Source organism: Ambystoma mexicanum, chromosome 12 (assembly GCF_040938575.1).
Source record: "Ambystoma mexicanum isolate Mex_15411 chromosome 12, UKY_AmexF1_1, whole genome shotgun sequence".
NCBI classification, from domain to species: domain Eukaryota; kingdom Metazoa; phylum Chordata; class Amphibia; order Caudata; family Ambystomatidae; genus Ambystoma; species Ambystoma mexicanum.
In genome coordinates this window covers 366380554-366401948 of record NC_090936.1, presented here as the reverse complement: position 1 = coordinate 366401948, position 21395 = coordinate 366380554, and the positions used below count along the sequence as shown (strand labels likewise).

The 21395-nt window shown below is 49.2% G+C and overlaps 1 protein-coding gene across 3 annotated transcripts in view; it reads left to right on the top strand.

The window, feature by feature from the left end:
• Positions 1 to 21395, top strand: part of IRAG2 (inositol 1,4,5-triphosphate receptor associated 2) — a 2448326-nt gene that overhangs the window by 502421 nt on the left and 1924510 nt on the right. For all 3 annotated transcript variants that reach the window (XM_069628487.1, XM_069628486.1, XM_069628485.1), the window contains exon 8: positions 15221 to 15338. In XM_069628487.1, coding sequence (XP_069484588.1) covers positions 15221 to 15338 — 118 coding nt within the window. The remainder of the gene's footprint in view (positions 1 to 15220; positions 15339 to 21395) is intronic.

The window sequence follows — 21395 nt, the reverse complement described above, 5'->3', positions numbered from 1 at the left end:
TATTATGTCTGTGTTCCATCTCTATCTCATGATAAATATTCACACCCAGATACTTGAATGTCATGGTCTGCCAGGGTATCCGCAGGACAGGTAGCTCCGCCGATGGGGTGCCCCTGTACCTTCCCAAGGGGAACATGCTAGACTTCCTGGGGTTCACCGATATGCCCGAAAGGGTGGCATAACGATCCATCACCTCTAGCACATATTGCAAGTTTTCCTCCTGGTAGCACAGGTAAAGAAGCATATGGTCTGCATACAATGATATCAGGTGCGTGCCCCCCGTCGTGCGAATCCCAATCTCCCCGTATTGTTGCCACAGGCATATTGCTAGCGGTTCTAATGCCAAGATGTATAACATAGGTGACCAGGGGCAACCCTGTCTGGTCCCCCTGCTGAGTTGCCATTTGTCTGAAATTGTAGGGCCGGTTTTAACGCTTGCCACCGGGGAGCTGTATAGCAGCTGGACCCATCTAGTATATACAGGTCCCATTCCATACCCCTTCAGGGTCGCCTTTAACCACGGCCACCTCACTGAATCGAAGGCTTTCACCGCGTCCAGCGACAAGATGGCCATCCCTCCCGAGTCTTCTCTAGTTTGATCAATAATGTGGTGCAGCCTCCTGTGGTCATCTGTGATGTTTCTATCTGGGACATAACCCGTTTGGTCTGAGTGTATCAGCTTGCCAATAACCCTCTTTAGTCTGTTAGCTAGCACTACCGTGAGTATTTTGATATCCTGATTAAGCATGGACAATGGCCTGTACGTCCCACATTCCGTGTCCGGCTTACCTGGTTTCAGGAGCAGGATGATCACCGCCTCGCGGAGGGACGCCGGCAGTTCCCCCTGCTCATAGGCTTCATTAAACATAGCCAGCAGCGGCTGGAGTAGCTCTTGCTTGTATGCTTTATAAAATTCACTGGATAACCCATCCGACCCGGGCGCCTTACACGTGGGAAGGTGTTGGATCACCTCCTCTAGTTCGTCTACAGTGATGGAGGCGTCCAGATCTGCACGTTCTAGGTCATCCAAGGTGGGCGGCAGCCCCACATCCTCTATTATTTCCTGGCTCATATCCTCTCCTGTGTCCTCATATAAACATCTGTAGTACTTGAGGAACTCCCCATTAACCCCTTCTTGAGTGTTATAAGTACGACCCTCCACGTCCCTAACCTCTCTGATCACTGAACGGGGGGGTCTCATTTTTGTATAACCAGGCCAGCAATCTACCTGGCTTATCCCCCCCCAGCATGTAACCTCTCTGTATATTTCCTATAATTTAATTTACATAATCTATCCCAGAGTTCCATACACGCTAATTGTACGTTTTTTGTCTTAGCGCTGTCCTCACGGGAGGTCCCCACACTGTGAGTAAGGCCCTCCAGCTCTCTTGCCGTTTCCAGCAATTCCCGCTCGATACCCCCTTGGAGCCCTTTAGATTTTGATATGGCTATCCCACGCACCACCACCTTAAATGCCTCCCATACCGTTACCACAGAACGTACACTGCCCGTATTAATTTCAAAGTATTCCTCGATAGCCACCCTCAGGTCCTCTCAAAATTCCACATCCTGTAGGGCCTCAGTTCTGAGCCTCCATGTCGGGATACGCGCTCTGGGGGGGTTGGTGCTGCCACTCCACAACTAAAGGCGAGTGGTAGGATAATACCCTAGCCTTGTATTCGGCCCCCACCATTTCTCCTACTATCTCCGCTGCAGCAAACACGTAATCCAACCTTGTATGCAGGTCGTGCGGCGCTGCGTAGTGCGAATACTGCCTATCCATTGGATGTAACCTTCTCCACACGTCCTCCAGACCAAGGTCTATCAATAGGGTCCTCAGTGCTTTAGCTGCTGGCGCTGGCTTCCCTGATTTGGCATCTGACCTATCAATCCTGGGGTTTAGGGTGCAATTGAAATCCCCTCCACAAACCATTGCGCCACTCACCAGGGGACTAATTTTCCTATATAAGGACCTAAAATATGCAGCTGTATCGTGGTTAGGGGCATACAAATTTACAATGTTCGCCTCCCTGTTTTCCAGAATCCCTGCCACCGCCACCATCCTACCCTCTGGATCTATTGTCGAGCTAAGCAACCGAAACGGCACATGCAGTGCCACCCAGGTGATCACCCCCCTTGCAAATGACGAGTATGTGGCACCTATGACATTCCCATTCCATTTCCTCCTAACCACCTCCAGCTTCTCCTTGGTGAGGTGGGTCTCCTGCAGCAAGGCTATGTCAATGCGCATCCTCTTTAAGTACATCATCACTTTGTTGCGTTTCAAATAGCTATTGAGACCCCGCACGTTCCAGGTCACCACTGTGAGATTACCCGACGCCATCTACTCGATGTGCTCCCCCTCCATCTTCCCCTCCCCTCCAGAATCTACCCTGATGACCCATTGTCCAGCTCTTAGCCCTCCCTCCCTCAACATTCCCCCCCTTCCCTCTTTCCCAAAACCTCCCTTTCTACCCTTTCCCAAACTCCTCCCCACCGCACACAACCCGTTCCCGTTCCCCACCCTACCCAGCCCCAACAAATGCCCAGCTCCATCCCTGGATTTCAGGCCCACCCAAGTCTGGTCCTGTCCTGAAATCGAAGGCTAGGACCCTGCGGGGCGTCACTGATCTAACAGTGACCTAGCTAAATGTACTACTAAGGGGTTTAAGGATTGTCTCCCGGAGCTCTCATTCAACTAATTAGGATGGTTGCATCCCTCGGATCCTGCTAGCACATGTTTTGCTGCAACCCATTCCCACCGCACTTTATTTAACACTATATTCAAGTCCCAATGTCTTCATCCGATTAGAATTGTAGTTTATAACGATCTTGCCAGCTTATGTCGCTGCAACACATACCCCATCAGTTTTATATAATACCAAATTCTAGTCCCATTGTCTTATATTATGTTGCCAGGGATAGCCCAGCTACGTGCTACTTAACTTCTTCTGCTGCTCTCGACTGGATATCCGGTTCCTGAGGGCGACCCTGCATGTCCAGCCAGTCCATGGTGTCCTCCGGCGTCTCGAAGAAGAAGAGTTTTATTCTTATAAAACACTTTGTTTGGCCGGGTAAAGCAACATATTTCGGTGGCCGGCTTCTCTCAACCTCCTCTTCACCGCCCCGAAGTTCATCCTGCTACGCTGCACGTGCAAAGTATAGTCCGCGTACGCCGTGATTTTCGCCGGCCCCCTTTCTATCGTTCCTCCCTTCCGGAAGAATTCGAGTATCCTCTCCCGATCCCGATAATTCAAGATCTTTGCGATCATCGGCCACGGGGGTGCACCCGGTGGAGGCCTTCTTGTCAAGGTCCTATGTGCCCTCTCAACTGCGAACCCCTGGGTCAGAATCTGTTGGATTAGGCCCCTCCATTCCTTCTGGCAGTCCAACAATGCGAATGTTGTTGCGTCTAGCGCGCCCTTCCGCCTCCTCGGCCCTGTTCTCCAGATTACCCACACGCTGCACGAGGGCATGGAGCTCCAATCCATGGGCTGCGCATGCCGCCGTGTTTGGGGCCATCTCCTTTTCCAGGTTTCCAGTGCGCTCTGCCAGCTTCCGCACATCCTGTCTAAACAAATTGACTTCCTCCTGGACCGCTCCATCCTTTTTATACTCTTGTCTTATCCCTTGGTTCTTTATTTTTTTTTATCCATTCAGACTTAAAGGTTTATTAATTGTCCACCCTTTGTCTTGACTGGGATGAGTATGAATGTTCCAGTAATGATTCTCACTCTCTTCGCGCACTCTTGATACTGTATCTTGACTGGAACAAGTATGAGCATCCCATTAATGACCATCATTCTTCTCATGCATTCCATACCCTTTTTTGACTGGGACGAGTATGAATCTTCCAATTATTATCTTTGGTCCCCCTCCCAGGTCTCCCACTTTCCCAGTTACTTGAGCTCTTCAGGGATAATGTCACCAGCTGGTACCACAGTGTGGGACCCGCTGGATGGCTTGTCAGGCTGGCTCTTCAGTTTCTCTGTAGTTTTCCATATAGTGTCTCTCGTTTCTTCCTTTGGTTTGCTCATTTTTTTCTCTGTCAAAACTGTGTTGGCATAGTTTATGGACTGTTAGTCCACCACGGCTTGTTCGTGGTCACGCCACCACTTGTTCCTCATTCAAGGTAGGGACACCTTGTTACCCTCTGTACTTTGCTTCTCCTCTTCGATGCCAGGCATCCACAGCTGAACCTAAGCTTCTAATTTGCATCGGATACTACCTGTCCAAGCTTCCTTCTGTGTACCATTGTGAGCCAGTTTGAAACTTGCGGGAGATCTGCCTCCTCTTCTTATCACGCTGCCACGAGACTTCCTGAGTGCAGTATTGAAGTCCTTCCATTTCATTTAATTTGTGATCATTATTCTTCTTCTGGTTTTCCTTCTCTCAGTATGACTCCAGTTTTCCTTCATGGGCACCATTACAGTATTTGGATGACGATAGCAAATTATGTTTGGTTTCTTTTATGTCTTTCTTCAGTAGATGTCTTTGAAGATGGGTTAAGTACATCTGGCTCAGTGAGTTCCCCATTAGAACTGAGAGTCCTTGTCCCCCAAGGGGGAGTCTCTCCCAGTGAGGTCCCACTTGCCTTTACCTATAAGGGAGGGTATTGCGTAGCAGGCTCACCTCCCTAGCTTCACAGGGAAAGGCACCTATCCTGGGGAGAAGTGACAGAATCCTGTGATGTGCAACTCTGTCACCCACCTACCAGGTTGAGACCACAACCCTGCTAACTAGTTGATGCAACACTAGGGACAAAGTTGGCACACCTTAAAAAGGGTGGTGGAAGATTTGTAAATTACACCATTCATTGCACACTGTTGCCGACTATCTCCACAGTGGAAGTACAAGAAACATCTGCTAAACCCGACACTCGCTGCTATCCAGGAAATGACCCTTAACCAGTGGAGGAAAGAAATGACCCTGCACCACAGGATGCGTTTTTAGGATGACATAAACTGTGGGCAGTGCCAAGTTAGGAGTGTCCATGAAAGCACTCCTGAAGGACAACCAAATAGTCCTAACATTTCTGTGACAATGAACAGTGGGCATCACACATGAAGGCCACAGGTGAATCATGGCCACCAAGTGCCTCTCTAAGAAGCTACATTTAGTTCCTGAAAATGGATGAGCTAATGGAAAAAATTGTCAAAGGTTGCACTGCCTGCCAGCTCCTGACAACGGGCAATTTCCCCACCTCCTTTTTTTTGGATTTGCACTCCCAGCAAGGGTTTGGCATCGAGTCGCTGTCAACTTTTAGGGACAAATGAAGACCTGAACATATCTACTCGCTGCAATCGGATCTCCAAGATTTCCCATCAGGGAGGTCATGTCCACATAATTTCTCAATGTTGCCAAATTGCTTGTCAAGATTTTCAGCCAGTGGGGCATAACTGAGGTACCACCAATAGATAGCCAATAATTCAAATGACTTGCAAAAAGCCTGGGGCTCAAAAAGATGATGATGACTCCATTGTGGCTGCGTAAGTGAGCAGAATGGTCGGGCCATCCAGACAGTGCAGTTTGCTGAAGCAGAAGAGATCACTGAAGGCTTGCACTGATCAGGACACTGCTACACTATCAAAACACACCACATGAGTGCATGACGCACAGCACCACCAATTTCATGCTTGGTCTTTGACTGCTATTGATGGGAACAGTGGCTGGTGCAGTCAGAGGTGTGTATGATAATGTGATGCAACATACAAGGTGAAGAGCAAATAATACACTGACAGGGCAACCTGTTTTTGATGTGGTAGACAATGTATTTGTGAGAATGCCAAGTGAGGGGAAACTAATCACCCGCAGGAAGTGACATGTCAAAGTGACCAGGGGTACAGCAAAATAGGACTGAAATAACATGCAATTCCTCCAACTTAGAGATTGTCTGAAGAGGAAGCAACCAATTGTCGGAGACCTTGCACCTTTGCATCGCAAGTGAAGTGGGTCAAGCTGCTGATTGGCCCACAGCAGTCCCTGGCTACACTGCCTATGGCCCCCCAAGCTGGAAACCACCTACCCAAGAGGGAGATCCAGCACCCAAATAGACTGAAGAATAGACTGTTCAGACACGTGATGGGGGGATGTTAGGTCCCCTCAAGACCCCTGTAAGAAGACCAGGTCAATGCACTCATGATTTTTTATTTTTGATGGATCTGAAAGGTAGACAGGAAATTGAGGGGTCAGGTAATGGACAGAGCGCCAGGGCTATGGAGACGGCTGGATTCTGATGAGCCAAATATCTAGGTAGGAGTATAATGAATCACCAACAAATGCAAATCCACTGCTGCAAAAGCCTTGTTAATGAATATGGGGCCACACAGACACCAAAAATGCATGACACCATTTCATTTTATTATTTCTTAGAGTTGTTTTTATTTTTAATACACTAGCAGAATTCAAAAACATTAGAACAGCCCATACAAAAATAAAACCTAACCAAAAGACAGAGCATTCCTTCAATGCAATCATAACAGTACATATCCCTTTGATTACAATGATTTACAAAACCTCCCCCCCTTCCCTCCTACCCATTCCTACAAGACTGATCTTTCTGCCCGCCCCCGCCTTCATCCTTCCTCTTCACATTTGCACCTTATCTTCCAGAATTTCTGGAGGCCTCCTCTGTCTATGTGCAATTTCCTCCAGTGACCTGCAATGATGCATGCCCTCCTTCCATGCACACACCGTTGGCATTTTCCCCATAACGCATTGAGTGGCTAGATCCCTACTTGGCACTGTCAGCCCTGTACTAATAGGTTGCTTGACACCCCCACCTTCCCAGAGCTCACTGCCTCTCCCAAAATATGCAAAACGGCTAGCTGAGGATCTCTTGTTATCTCGTTCCCCTCCAGCTTGGATAGGGATGTGTAGGTCTGTTTCCCAGTATACCCCAACCTTGGGGCAAGCCCAAATCCTATGAAAGAAGGATCCCCCACCCTGCTTTTGCATTTCAAGCAGGTATATCATTTTCTGCCCTCCCTATTGTGTGTAAGCTTGTCCTAGAATACACCTGATGCAGAACCTTCAGCTGAACCAGTCCGATGTAAAAAAGCCTAGCGAGTGTGATCATTTAAAAGAGATTGGAGAAAGTAGCTCAGTGTTTGGCATCATATTGGAGCCTAGTCCGGACCGGGCCCAAATTATCTTTAAGTGTAAAAAAACTGTCTTGTAAGCCTCCCACATCTTGGTCTTACTCGCCACTGACCCCTAGTTGTGAGTGAAAAAATGCCTCAGTCCCTTCCGCCAACCCTTATAGGATCTCCTCATTGCCCAGGTGATAGGCACTTTGTCTCCATTCCCTGCCCGCCCCTTGATGTTGACAGCAAGGGGAGCATGATTAGAGATGCCATGCCCCTATACATGGCACAAAGATATAGTCGATGCGGGAGAATGTTGCATGCAACCCATAATAGAAAGATCAGTGGGTGTATATTCTAAAAACATTGCACCCTCAAATGTTGCCAGGCAGGAAGTGGCTGACTGATGTGCCACCCCGCTTCCTCATCCTGATCTGTCCCTCTCCCTACACATAACACTGTTAAAATCCCCACCCACAATGGCAAGATCTGCCCCGTGTTGCACCAGTGGCCCCTGGATCTTGGCAAGAAATTACCCTCTTGGGGGGGGCGGGGAGGGAGGCTGCATATACACTCAGCACTATCATGCTTTCACCCCACAAAGTCCTACTTACCATAACAAAACCCACCCTCCCCCACCCCAGGTCCCTTTTGACCAACACCTCCAGGGGAAGCGGGCGTTTGACCATTAGACACCCCTGTGGAGCCCTTTTAATACCCAGCATGTTCTACTATCTTGTACTGTTCTCACCCCAGAACGCCACCTTGGGTGCCCTCCAGGTGGGTTTCCTGTAGCAGTGCGATGTCTATCTTATGCCTGCCCAGGTATTTCAGAACCAACCCCTTTTTTGATCTCATCATGCAGACCGTTGACATTCCACGTGAGCCGTTTGATCTCCCATCTGTGGTCATCCCCCATCGCTTATGGGAAAACCATTGTGTTCCCCCTCAATTATATATGCCTTAGTAGTAAACAATGCAACTGTAGCAACCCCTGCACCCAAAAGTACCCCCCACCCATCTTGAAGCATCTATCGCCCCGTATCAAACAGCCTAGCTTTGCTCACGGGAGGAGCGACTACCAGACTAAACATAAAGAAAAGGTGGGGCCTGAGCTCCAGTCACTCCAATCCAACTCAGTCCGGCCTGATTCTTCTCATCCAGCCGATGTGGCCTGAGCATATATATACATGACTGTCCCAATTAATTTCCGTTTCACATAAGTAGGAGAACCACCTCTCCAGACCCCATGTAGTCGGCAGGGACCCAAATTACCCAAAGTCCAGCTAAATTATGGTGGGGCGTGCCCTTCCTCTGGCTTGGGTCCTCCGCTTCCCCCACCGGGCTCTGGCTCTTTTTGGGGGTCCTTCTGTTTTCTGTCCCTATTCTGGTGGATTTCCTCTGCCCAGTCCCTAGTCTCTGTGGGGGTCCTGAACCAATCACTCAAAGCATTGCAGGGAAATTGTGGCATATTTTCTCCTTCTCCCTGAGGAGTCTTCTGACTCCATCAAAAGAACTTCTGGCCTTCTGGACCACCTTTGTAAAATTGGGAAGGATGACGACCCTGGCTCTGTTCGCTTCCAAAGGTCCTTTCTTTCCGGGATACATGGAGGATGTAATCCTGATCTCTATGGTTTAATAGTTTGGCAATCACTTGTCTGAGGGGGGGCCCTAGGCAGCGGCACCCTCCCCGGAATTCCATGCACCCTGTCTTTGGAGAAGTTCCTGTGGACCAGCCCAACTTTTCATCCACCCTTAGAAGTGGAGCTCCATGGAAGGACCCTCTATCTTTTCCAGAAGGCAGTTAATTCGAATATTGCTGCTTCTCGCCTGTCCCTCTGCATCCTCCATCCCGGTTTCAAGCTAATTTAGTCTTGTCAGTGCGTGGATCTCTCCCCTCAGTGGGTTTGTGACATCCTCCAAATAGAAATTCTTTTCTCCTCCTCTCCCGCTCTGCCCGACATTTTGTGGAGGTCATGCCGCAGTAGACCCACATTGCCCCAATCGCTTCAATTTACCGCACCAAGGTTGTTGTTGCATCCTTGATTGCTTCCAGGATGTCTTTCATGTAGTCATCACTCCCTGTTGCCCCTTTCACCTGGAGGGTTGTTTCACCCACGGCCAGTCCTCCCAGTGTCCCAGGGCTGGCAACTGGGAAAGCATCCATCCTGGCCTGTGTGTTCGCCTTCTTACCAACTCCCCGTTTAGCTTTGTCTTTTTTCATGATTGCAGTGGGCCCGAGGGATCTAAGCTCTTAAAATCTGCTCCTTTTCCACTTTATTTATAGGATCCCTGCGAGGTGGCTTCCACTCCAGGCTCCAAACCAGGGCGTCGTCAGCCCCCCCTGCCCTGGACCTACAATCTGCGGTCAGTCACTTGCCTCTTAACACCTTCTGTAGTGCCTAGTCTGTTCCTGGACCCCTCTTCTGGGGAGGGGGCCAGCAAGCAATTAAGGGGAAGGCTGATATCCACAGAGAAGTCAGGCCTCAGGTCGCTGTGAATGAAAGCCACCCAGAGTTGTTTGCAAACCCTCCTGGGTCCCTCTGCTGCAGTGTAAGCCTCTCCACGGTCAGGTGCCACCTCTGCTGTTGGGCTCCGTAGAATGTTCCCAGCCAGCTGATGCTGTTTTCCACTTGCTGTGGTGCTACTCCCATTGAGTGATCTCACTGTGCGTGGGATGTCATGAACTTCAGAGTCCACCACGCCTTGGCAGGCTCTGCCCGTAATCCCACCACCCGGCATTCACTTTCTAGGCTCAGTTGCCCAGCCCCTGCGCCACTTGATCTTCTGCACTACAGCTTATTTCAGCTAGGGCGTGGCAGAATTAACCCGGGACCACCCCACTCCTTCTCTTCGCAGCAATGCTGCAGCGGTCAGTCTCGTCCCAGGTCCTCCTGCCGTTTTAGCCTGCACTTTCCCAAGTGCTCATCCCAGCCTCCCTTCACTTTCCTGCTGTGAATTCAGGCTTATTCCTCCTGATGTTAGCACGATTGCCTGCCGCACAACCTCCACCAGCTTTTCTTACTCCTGGGTCCCCGCGCTCAGCCTCGGTGGGTGTTTCAATGGCAAGGACAGCATTTTGGGAGCGTAGGACCGGACTGGCCTGCTTACTCATGCCATCGCACGCAGCGTCCCCAGGACACTATTTCTATTTTGAGTGTCGCATCTCGGGAATTGTCCATCTGTGGGCCTTATAGGTGACCAGGGCATTCCTTTCAGTTATATAAAGTGTTTTGCTACTGTGACAATTCCAGAGATATTGGGATCCATCCCCTTTGGGACTATGGAGGTGAGCCTGCTAAGCTCAACCCCATGGTAAGCAGGATCCTACTGGGGGTGATTCCACCCCCTTAGAGGACAGGCAATTTCTGAATAAGGTTGTGTTATCCTCCCTTGCCCCTGAAATACAATGCATTTGTTGGTTGTTGTAGGGAGAATTCCCTGTTTGGGCTGAATTTCCTAACCTAGTGAGTCCCCCAGCAGCTTTGCTGGATTTCTGGAGTTTGTTTTTTTCCTTCCTGCCAAGAGTGGGACTCTTTTCTCCCGCTCCGCTCTTGGACATGTATGTGTGTAATTCCTTTGAATGTCCATGTGTTCTATGGGCTATGGGGTCTTTTACTCCATAGGGTCTCATATGTTTTTCTATGTGTGTTACACCGCACCCTACGTGCCGTAGCACCGGGGCGTCCTAGCGGGCACCCACCATAGACTCCATACCCAGGGACTGACTGTCTCCCCGGGCATGTAAAGTCACCGTTGGCTTTCCTAGACCTAAATTTACTAACAGAACTAGTACAAACCATCTTATTGTGGACGTACTAGTAGGGGTAATTCGATTACTCCTGGATCTGTTACTCGAGGGGGCACTGTCCCGTCCCCCCTCGTCGAGTTTTGGCTGGTGGCAGTGGAAACTACTTGTTATGTTCGACCCCGAACATAACCCCATGGGATTCGTCCCACTGTTGGAGATTGATACTTTTCCTCGTTAATCTCTAACGTACCACCGGTCTACTTATCGTAAATAAGTTTATCGGATGGTATTTTCTGCCAGAACTCGGTTTTTAAAATGGCGTCTGTGTTCGTCTCTGTGACTCCTAAACCAAAGGTTGAGCCCTTTGTTCCACTTTTGGCGGGCTCTGTACAGAGACCCTCCAAAGTGGTGCCATTCTGTCTGGGTTACCACAGGGGTGTGGGAGGGGGTTTAGGCACCCTGGACCGAGTTGCCTTGCCAACTCCGGTCGCACTCTGGAGTGATTGGCCCAAGTGGTGAGCCTCCCCGCTCACCACTTAGCATGTGTTGATTGACAGCTAGGCTGAATGAGTGGGGGTTTTCTGCATATTAGCAGGGCTTTTGGGACTGGATCTTGAGAAGTCGCCACAGGACCTAAGAATCCGACGAGGGTAACGCTGAGCCGACCTGCACGACGACACCTCCGGTGGAGCCCTGCGGAACCGACTCGCCACTTCCCGACGACAGAGGAGATCTCCCTGCCGGAGAGTCTCTTCCCCTGACTGGTGGGAACAACCAGTCCCCTTAGCTTTTTATTCGCCTCAGGACGCAGTGGTCGAATTGCCCGTGCAGCGCACCTCGGCAACCGGATAGCCACTACCCCTGTACCACGAGCAAAAGGTGGTGCCTTGTGACGGAGCACTCCGCGGCTGGTCTCTTCCCTGGTGGTGCACCGGACTTCACTTTTCTTCGACGACGAGAACATCTCTACTCTTGGCAAAGACCCGACGTGCATCCACCACCAGGAACAACTGCCCCCGCCGGAGCTGCCCTCCACAACAAGGTACAGTGCCCGCCTGGCTTCCCTTTCGATCGGTTCGAGTGATGTATCTTAATCCTCTCCTTTCCGTTGGGTCGCCTCCAAGCTTTCTCCCGTATTGTTCTGAACTGGTTCAATCTGCCGATAACAATTTGCCACAAAGACTCGAACGCATTTCCACTAGAGACTTTTGGGACATATCGCCTTGCCTCTCTCCGAGTGGGCCTGGCCTCTGAACTTTATGATCTATTGGGATTCTTGTCTTCTTGCCTTGCATTTTTTTCCCGTGAAGTATTGAACGGTGTTGCTTGCATAACCTGCCTATTTTTTTCTCTCCCGTCCTAACTAATATTAGAGTGCCATCTAGGTTGAGGCATACACCTCTGTCTGTAAATAAGTGTGCCGGTAAAACCTAGACTTGTCGAAATATTGCTAGGGGGATTGATCGTTTCTTCTTCGTAGAGTAATTGTGTTTGATTTATTTGCCGTGATAGTGCCATAGTGTTTTTGATAGATGTTTTGTTATAAATAAATACCTTAATATCTTTACACTGAGCCTCGTTGCGTGTTTGCTTGTCTTACTGTGAAGAATTGCCCTATCTTGTATACTCCACATACTGCTTAACTCTTCTTGAGAGAAGTCTGACTTCTCAGCCACAGCTACCAACAGTGAATCTGTGTGGTGCAGACTGCCACCAAGTGGGTTTACTGCCAAACACCTGTAGTCCTAAATCTTTTGCAGTGGTCCCAGAGGGAACTGCACAGGTTTCCGCCTAACGGGTTGCATTTGTACAGAGTTACCAATTCATATACCAAAGGTTGGTATGGTTTTTGACCTTCAGCCACTGCCCTCAAACAGACCTGGAGAACGGGACAAAATCCCTCCCCTGCAACAAGAAGAACCCCCTCCTGTATTGCTGGAAGGGAACAGAGGCCTGCAGAGCCACTCGGGAGGATGGTTTTCAGAGGAGATGTGACCTGAAGCGACAAGACAAGCTGGCACCTGATGTGGTGCTGTGATCTGCAGTTGAGGCCACGGAGTGCCAGGCAAGAAAGCTGCAGCAGCGGAGAAAGATTTGGCGCAACAAGCTCAGCGGAGGGAACTGTTGCCCTTGAACTACAGATGCAATGCCACAGCCAAAATCTTGCTGGGCACCGATGGGAAGGCAGCATCACTCCGACAGATTAGGAAGACCGAGGGAGGGAGACCACGCCACCTACCCAACTCGCCCAACTGGAAGAACTCTCCCTGAAAAGAGAAAGCTTGCAGTGCTTAGGGAAGTTGTGAGGCGAGTGCAAAGGTTGAGACAGACCTTGAGACCCAAACAACCCAAAAGTGGGATGGGAACAGAATGACCCCAAGGGGGGTTAAAAAGCAGTAGACCCCGAGGCAGGGTGAAAACCAGGATACAAGTCATAGCCAGGAGGGTGCCCAAAGCAGAGGCGTTGCTGGGGGGGGGCAAAGGGGGATATAGTCCCAGGTTTTTTGGTTGTAGCCCTGGATAGAAGCTTGGGTGCTACAACCAAAATGCTAGCTAGCCCCGACATTAGCTTAGCACCTGATCTTTTCCAGACCTAGCAATATCCTTGGCCCAAAGAAAGGCAATACCCAACGTGGGGTGTGAAGCCAGAGACCCCATGGAGGGGTATGCAACGGGAAGAGTGGTAACAGTATAAGAATCATTGGAATGTAAACCCCCAGTGATGACCAGGAACAAGATTTACAAGTCCAAGAACGTCCAGCTTCTAAGAATCTCAGGACTTGTACAAAGTGTATGAGGAACCAAAAGAGAACAAACATTGATTTCAAGTACAAAGAGAGAACACAGGAAGAAAAGGGGCTTCTTTCAAGTGAACTTCCAACCCTAGGCAAGTGGAGGTGAAAGGGACATTAGTTACTGAGCAAATTGGGCCAAGCACCCCTTTTCTTGAAACCTAATAGTGGGTCAGAAGCCAACCACCATTCAAGCATTGGTCAGGATGCCTTACTTTTTATTTTCTGTTTTAGTGGTAAGGGCAGAAAATTAGGTTCGATTAGGGCACGCTTTCACTTCTTTCCTTAAGGAAGGTGTCAAAGCCAACTGAGTTCGACCTCCAAGCACACTATATTTTATTTTCAGTCCTTGAACTTGAAATTAAATTATATTTTATTTATATTGCGCTCATATGCAAGTGTTTCAGAGCACGACCAGGCAAAAAGGGAGTGGAACAAGAGAGAAAAAAATGGCGATCTTACTAGGCTCAGTGACATTAAGAAAGCGTAAACACTAGTGCATGGAAAAGGGGGAAAGTGGATGGGGGGAGTGGAAAGTGCGGAACAGAGGAGAGAACAGAATAAATAAATAAGGGCGATAAACCACAGTAGTGCAGCCAGCAAGTGGCATGTGAAAGTTATTCATATAAGGTATATCTGATAAGTGCAGAAGAAAAGTGGGAGGGGGACTGTATGGGTACATATACATAACCCTAGTGCATGGGGTGGTCTGGAGGCAGTGCAGGAGGGTGGCAGGGTGAGCAGGAACCTGGGCCCGAATGACAGAGGGTGGCCAGGTGCACGATGCCAAGAGAAGAAACAGATCAACAGGGGAGAAGGGGGTCAAAGGCAGAGACAAAGAGGAAGGTCTTGAGGTGTTTCTGCAACCGGAGATGGTTTTTCTCACGTTTCGAGGTGGCGGGAGGCTGTTCCAAAGGGAGGCACTGGCCGAAGACCGAGATCTACCCCCAGCTCGTTTCTTTGCAAAACGACTAACCCTGAGGGATTAAGAAGTAGAAGAACAAAGGGCTCGAGAGGGGAGGTATTTACGGAGAGATGGTTGAAGGAATTTTGGACCCAGGCCCCAGAAAGCCTTGTGGACAATGCAGAGGGTTTTAAATTTAATCCTTGCATCCACTGGGAGCCAATGAAAAGATTTCAGGGCTGGAGAGATACGATCCCAGGGCTTGAGGCCAAGGACAAGTCTTGCAGTCCTGTTCTGGATTAGTTGTAAAGGGCGGAGAGTGGAGGCTCGTAGATTTAGAAAGAGGCTGTTACAGTAAATCCAGTCTGGAGAGAACCAGAGCTTGAGAGACAGTGAGCTTTTGAGGGAAGGAGAGGAAAGGCAGAGTACCTCTAAGGAGGTGAAATAAAAAGTTTGACTTATTGGAGACGTCAGAGATGTGTGCAGAGAAGGAAAGTGTGGAGTCGAAGGTAACCCCACTTGTGTGGACACTTAATGTGCTCCTGCACCCCCATCTAAACCGGTTATCTTTGATTCTATTTACAATAGATTACTCTTATGTTGTGGTATTTACTCGATTTGCTTAGTTCATTGTTTGGTAAATTGAATTCAGCCATGGCCTTTGAGGTTGAAACATTTTTCCTTTTAGTGCCCAGCAGTACATTGCAAAGGTGAAGTCTTTAAAGGAAGAACTGGAGGAAACCAAAGCAAACCTCAGCAATTCAGAAGCAAAGAAGGCGCAGGTGTTGGCCCAGAACAAACAGCTGGTAAGGCTTTGCTATTTCCCTTCCAACAAAACAGTCTATTTTGAAGAAAATAATGATATAAAATGTGGCCCAAAACAGCATGCAAAGTTCACCAAAAGATGAGGACACCTTTCAAATTGAAATGCGGGAGATTTGATTTCTTGCTTACTTAATAGATGAGCCTTATTTTGATGAAAGAAATAGAAGAACAAGTTACTTACCAACTGGTAACGTTCTTTCGATTGGATGTTCCTCCACCCTATTCCTCATCTTAGATGTATTCCATCCAGCTTTAGCTGCTTCAGAAAACATTTTCGGCAGAGGGCGCTGTGCGTCGATGTCGAGTCGATGGTCCCTCAAAGGCCTCTGTCGAGGGTGATGTCATCGGGTGTTATAAGTAGCACATGCTTTTTACTATTGATTTTGCACTGTGTAGATTGTGCCGGCAGACAGTTATTCGCCTTGCGAGAGTTGAAATGGCAATAACCCGGAAAAATCTACAGAGGGGTAGGTTGGGAGGGCGATGAGGAATACGTTGGAGGAACATCCAATCGAAAGAACATTACCAGTTGGTAAGTAACTTGTTCGAGTGGCTTGTGTCCTCATCTTAGATAGCTTCGAGTGGATTGTGTCCTCATCTTAGATAGACTCCCAAAGCAGTATGGACAATTTACAATTTCTCTGGAGGAGGGGTTAGATTTTCGATACCCTGAGATGGCTGAATATAGTACTGCTTTACCAAAATTTAGCTCCTTAGACTGGGAAGCATCCAGACTATAGAATTTTGAAAAAGTATGCAGCAAAGACCAAGTTGCTGCTTCACAAATTGGCCTTCTAGGAACACCTCTTTGTAGGGCTGTCGACGAGGCGATGCCTCTGGTGGAATGAGCCCTAGACCTTCTGGTGGGTCTTTTTGTGCTAATCTGTAGCATTCTGAAATACAAAACACAATCCAGCGTGATATTGTTTGTTTTGCCACTGACTGACCCAATTTCTTTCCTGTGTAGCCAATAAACAGTTGATTGTCCACTCTAAGCTTGGAAAGCCTAGAGATGTAAAAGCTTAAAACTCTTTTCGGATCCAACCTTTGTAATCTTTCCTCCTCCTTACTAGGATGAGGTGGAGGATAGAATGCGGGTAAAAACATTTCTGACTTAAATGAAAATCAGATACCACTTTAGGTAAAAATGAGGGTTTAACCCTCAATACAACTGTCCTTGTGGAGCACAGTATAGAGGGGCCCAGAAGACAGTGCCTGCAATTCGCTCACTCTTCTTGCAGATGTTAAAGCAACTAAGAAAGCAGTTCTCCATGTCAGTAATCTTAATGGACAAGTGTGCAAAGGCTCAAAAAGAGCACACATTAAGAATTTTAGGACCAGATTGAGATCCCAAATTGGCACTTGAAATGGGTAAGGAGGAAACACATTAGTGAGTCCTTTAAAAATTGCACTACCAAAGTAATTTTGAAATAGGAGCACTCCTCCGACGAGCGCTTGAAGATGGAAAGCGCTGCAAGATAACCTTTAATGGTTCCAACATTTAGACCTCTATGTGGTAGGGTCAGGAGGAAGGACAGTACTTCCGGAATAGGACATTGAAAAGGATCGACATTCTTTTCTCTGCACCAGTTGCAAAACTTTTTCCAACTGCAATGGTATAGAGACTTTGTTGCTGGCCTTCTTGCCAAAAGCAACACCTCCATGACGTCATCTGGAAGGTTCCAATCCTTGTATCTCAGCCTTTCAGATACCAAGCGTGAAGGTTGAGCGTTTTGACCTCTGGATGGAGAACCTGACCATCCATTTGAGAGAGAAGGTTCTCTCTCTGAGGAAGACGTACTGGGAGACAGAGGGACATGTCTAGAAGGTCCTGGTGCCACATTCTCCTGGCCCAATCCGGGGCAATTAGGATCATGCGCTCCCGAAGCGTCTGTCTCCTGATGACTTGAGGAATGACAGGAATCCAGAGGGAACGCATACAATAGTGGGAAATTCCACTCCACCACAAACGCGTCCCCCAGGGCTCCTCTCGGGGGAAATTCCCTTGAGCAATACCTTTCGCACTTCTGGTTGATTCTGGTCGCAAATAGGTCCACTTGAGGGGTTCCCCAAAGGGCAAAGATTTCTTGAATGACTTCCTGAGACAGTTCTCATTCGTGGGACACTGTGCTCTGCCTGTCAGAGCATCTGCCGTCATATTTTCTTCCCCGGCTAGATGAACTGCCGTTAAAGAGATTCCTTCTTGAATTGCCCAATACGAGAGCTGCATTGCCTCTCTGCACAGAGGCAGTGACCCTACACCTCCCCTTTTTTTTTTTTTTAAGATAATGCATGGCCACTGTTTTGTCCGTCATTATCAACACATTGTTTCCCCTGACAGATGGCAGGAAAGCTTTCAGGGCTAGTCTGATTGTTCTCTGCTCTAAAAGGTTAATGTGTAGTTTGGACTCCGATGGAGACCAACGACCGCTGATTGTCAGATCGTTGGCATGAGCTCCCCTCCCCATGAGTGAGGCCTCAGTCACTATTGTGATCTCCGGCCATGGTTGCCAAAAAAGTTCTCCTTTTTGGATATTCTCTGAACAAGTCCACATTAGAAGATCTTGTCGAACCTTGTTCGCAAACTGGACAAGATCGTCATTTGACCAGAGAATTGGGACCATTGAGTCTTTGGAGCCCATTGAAGGGATCTCATTCTCAGACGTGCCTCCGGCACCAGGAAGATGCAGGATGCCATGAGGCAGAGTAATCTTAAGAAGGCGTAGGCCTGAAGATTTGGGGTGTTTTGGAATTTGGAAACCATCTGAAGAATGTCTTGAGCCCTCGACCTGGGAGGCGAGCTCTTTGCCAGGGATGTGTCTAATACAGCTCCTATATATTGGAGCCGTTGAGGTGGTGTCATTTGTGACTTCTTGAAATTGAGGGAGAGGTCCAGTCTGTGGAGGCAGGTGACTTTCAGGTGATCCAGTGCCTGTTCGGCAGAACGTGCTCTGATCAACCAATCGTCTAGGTAGCGGTAGACGTGAATCCCCCCTCTCCTGAGGTGCGCTACCACCACTACCATCAGTTTGGTGACCCTCGGGGCGGAGGTCAATCCGAATGTCAGGACTCGAAACTGATAGTATGAGTCGCCAACTACGAACCTCAGGTATTTTCTGTGCTTGAGATTAATCGGCACATGAAAATGAGCATCCTGGAGGTCCAATGACGCCAACCAATCCTGGAGTTGAAGGGCCTGAAGGATCTGAGAAAGAGTAACCATCTTGAACTTGTCCTTCCGGAGGAACTTGTTCAAGTTTCTTAAGTCCAGGATGGGTCTCAGTCCTCCGTCCTTTTTGGGGATCAAAAAATACACGGAGTACCATCCCTTGTTTCTCTCCGCTGCAGGTACTGGTTCTATAGCACCTTTCTCCAGCAGGGTTAGAACTTCCTGCTGTAGGAGCGGGTCTGAAAACTTCAAAGAGTGTCGCCTTGGTGGATTGCTTTGAGGTTGCATTACAAAAGGAAGGCAGTAACCTTGGGCTATTATTTCTGAAGCCCAAACGATAGGATCGTCCCCTCCAAGATCGACCTGCCGCACGAAAAGGCTGAGGTTGCCTAATAGCAGCTGCCAAGGACTTGCCAGCTGCTTTTGAGGTCTGCAACCTCTCAAGGCTCTCGTCAGCCTTGCTGCCAAAAAGGTGAGACCCGTCAAAGGGCATGTTCAGAAGGCGGTTCTGTACGTCTGGTGCGAAACCCGACTTCCGTAACCAGAAGGCGGTTCTGTACGTCTGGTGCGAAACCCGACTTCCGTAACCATGCAAATCTGTGCATTACCGTGCTAGTGAACATGGACCTGCTCACACTATCTACAGTGTCCAGTCCAGATTCAAGGGATTCCTGCATAGCCTCCTTTCCATCTCTAACAATGGCTAGGAATCCTTCCCTTTCGTCCCCTTCTGGTATGTGCTCCGCTGCCATTGCAATGCACTCCCACAGAGTGTACGAAAACTTTGCCAAGGTACATGTGGAGCTGGCTGATATTAACGCCATAGTCCCAGCTGAATATACCTTCCGTGCTCCGCCATCGACACGCTTGTCGTCCCTGTCCGCAGGGATAGAAGGGTACGCCAGTTTGTTAGAAGCTGTGGCTGCCTCTTTGACCAAACTCTCGGGAGTGGGATGTTTAGACAGATAGCCGGGGTCGCTACTGGCAGGGCGGTATTTTGAAGTGAGGGATTTATTCACTGGTGGAATAGAATCCGGAGTCTCCCAATCTTTGGCCACCCTATTTTTCAAGGCTACGTGAAAAGGTAGTATTGGGTCTTCAGTAGGATCATGATCCAATATGTCAGTTAAATCATCTTGGATGAATTGGGCTGGAAGACTGGCCCATCCTAAATAATCTGTCCCCTTTGTCATTAGCTGACGATATGATGGACTGGCATGTTCTCCTGGATCTGGTCTACCAAAGTCATTCTCAGGAGATGCATCAATGCCACTTGCATTATGTAGTGATTCAACCAACTCCCTCATCCTTCTTTCTTCTGAAATCGGACATTCTGGGACATTTGGCGTGCCATATTCCAGCCCAAAGGGTACATTCTCCTCATCAGATTTCTCCTGTTCCTCAAAAATTGAGGTCAGGGACTTGAAGAACTCCTTCCTAGGAAGAGGTTTGAAAACCTTTTCTGGGAGAGGTGCAGGAGTATTTATGGGTCTTGAAAGTATTACAGGTCTGGTAACCACCTCTTTCCCTTTTTCTGGCTGATTTGGCCGAACTGGAGCTTTTCCAGCATGGGGTCTGGCATGGATTCACATGCTCATGAATATTCCCCGTCGTCAGGCTGGGATTCCTCAGTAAAGAAAAAAATCAGTATCAGTTTTGTTTCTGATCTGTCTTTCTTAGTAGTAACCAATCACTGATCTCTGGGTCATACTGCCCCCAGCCAATGACTGCCCTCTCCCTAAGCCCCGCCTCTGGCAGCCATCCTCAGATTTTTACCGCACGCTTTTACTGCGTTTTCACGCTTTTTCAGGAGAATTTCTCATTTTTTCGATTTAATCGAGCCTCAAGCTCCACCGTTTCTACTTCCGATAACGGGGGCCCGTTTCAGAATTCTTCGGCGCCCCTAAAGGGTGAAGTTTTCGTCGAGTTTACACTTCTTGGAGGATTCCGGAAGATCTGCGGCCTACCTCAACGGACATGGCCCAGGACAAGGGGAGCTCGACGCCCGGATCCAAGCTGTTCAGGAACTGCCCTGGATGCGGATTATATTAAGTTTTCAAGGAGGACGAGCATTTGCAATGTCTCTACTGCCTACATGGGGACAAGACACACGTGGAGAAGGACTGTGCGTTCTGCAAGAACCTTTTGGAACTGACCAAACAAGATCGTCGTTCCTGCCTCGCCACCTGGCTGGAGAAGCGCACAGCAAGTGAGAAGGCGAAGAAGTCGTCTGAGCGGGCTTCTAAGTCCTTTGAGGGCGCCCTGTCGACGGGGGCCCAACAGAAGGCCAAGCACCGCGAGTCCGCGGGCTCCGGGAGCGCCGATAGGACGGGCTCTTCGGTTGCCAAGCAGGGCGTTACTTCCCTGGCACGTTCGACCACGAGCCAGCGCTCTGGTTCGGGGAAGAGAAAGTCCGAGAACCCGGGTAGGCCGCTGGAGCAGACCCGGTCGATCTCGAAGGGGGAGCGAGGCGCTGACCCTCCCCCCGCCCCCCCCCTCCAAGGCGAAGGTGGTGAGGGCTTTGATCCACCCGGCTAAGGCCTCTACCGAAGTGGTCGCTGCGACCCTGGCGGAGTCGGCTGAGACTACGCCAATGGAAACAGCCTCTGGGCCCAGAGTATCCCTGCCGCCGCGGAGGGAATCCTCTTTCCAGCCCATCGCTAAGACCCCCGTGAAGCCGCCGGCTGAAAAAGAGGGGGGGCCGGCGGCCATTACAGATTCTGAATCAGCCTCTGAGGAGGAACTGGTGGAGACCGAGAAGGGCCTCAACGAGAGGTCCATAGGCCTCAACGAGAGGTTCGAGAAGGTTCGATCCCAGGGGACGGTCCCTACTGACGTGATCGAAGATAGCAACGACGAACAGGGGCCA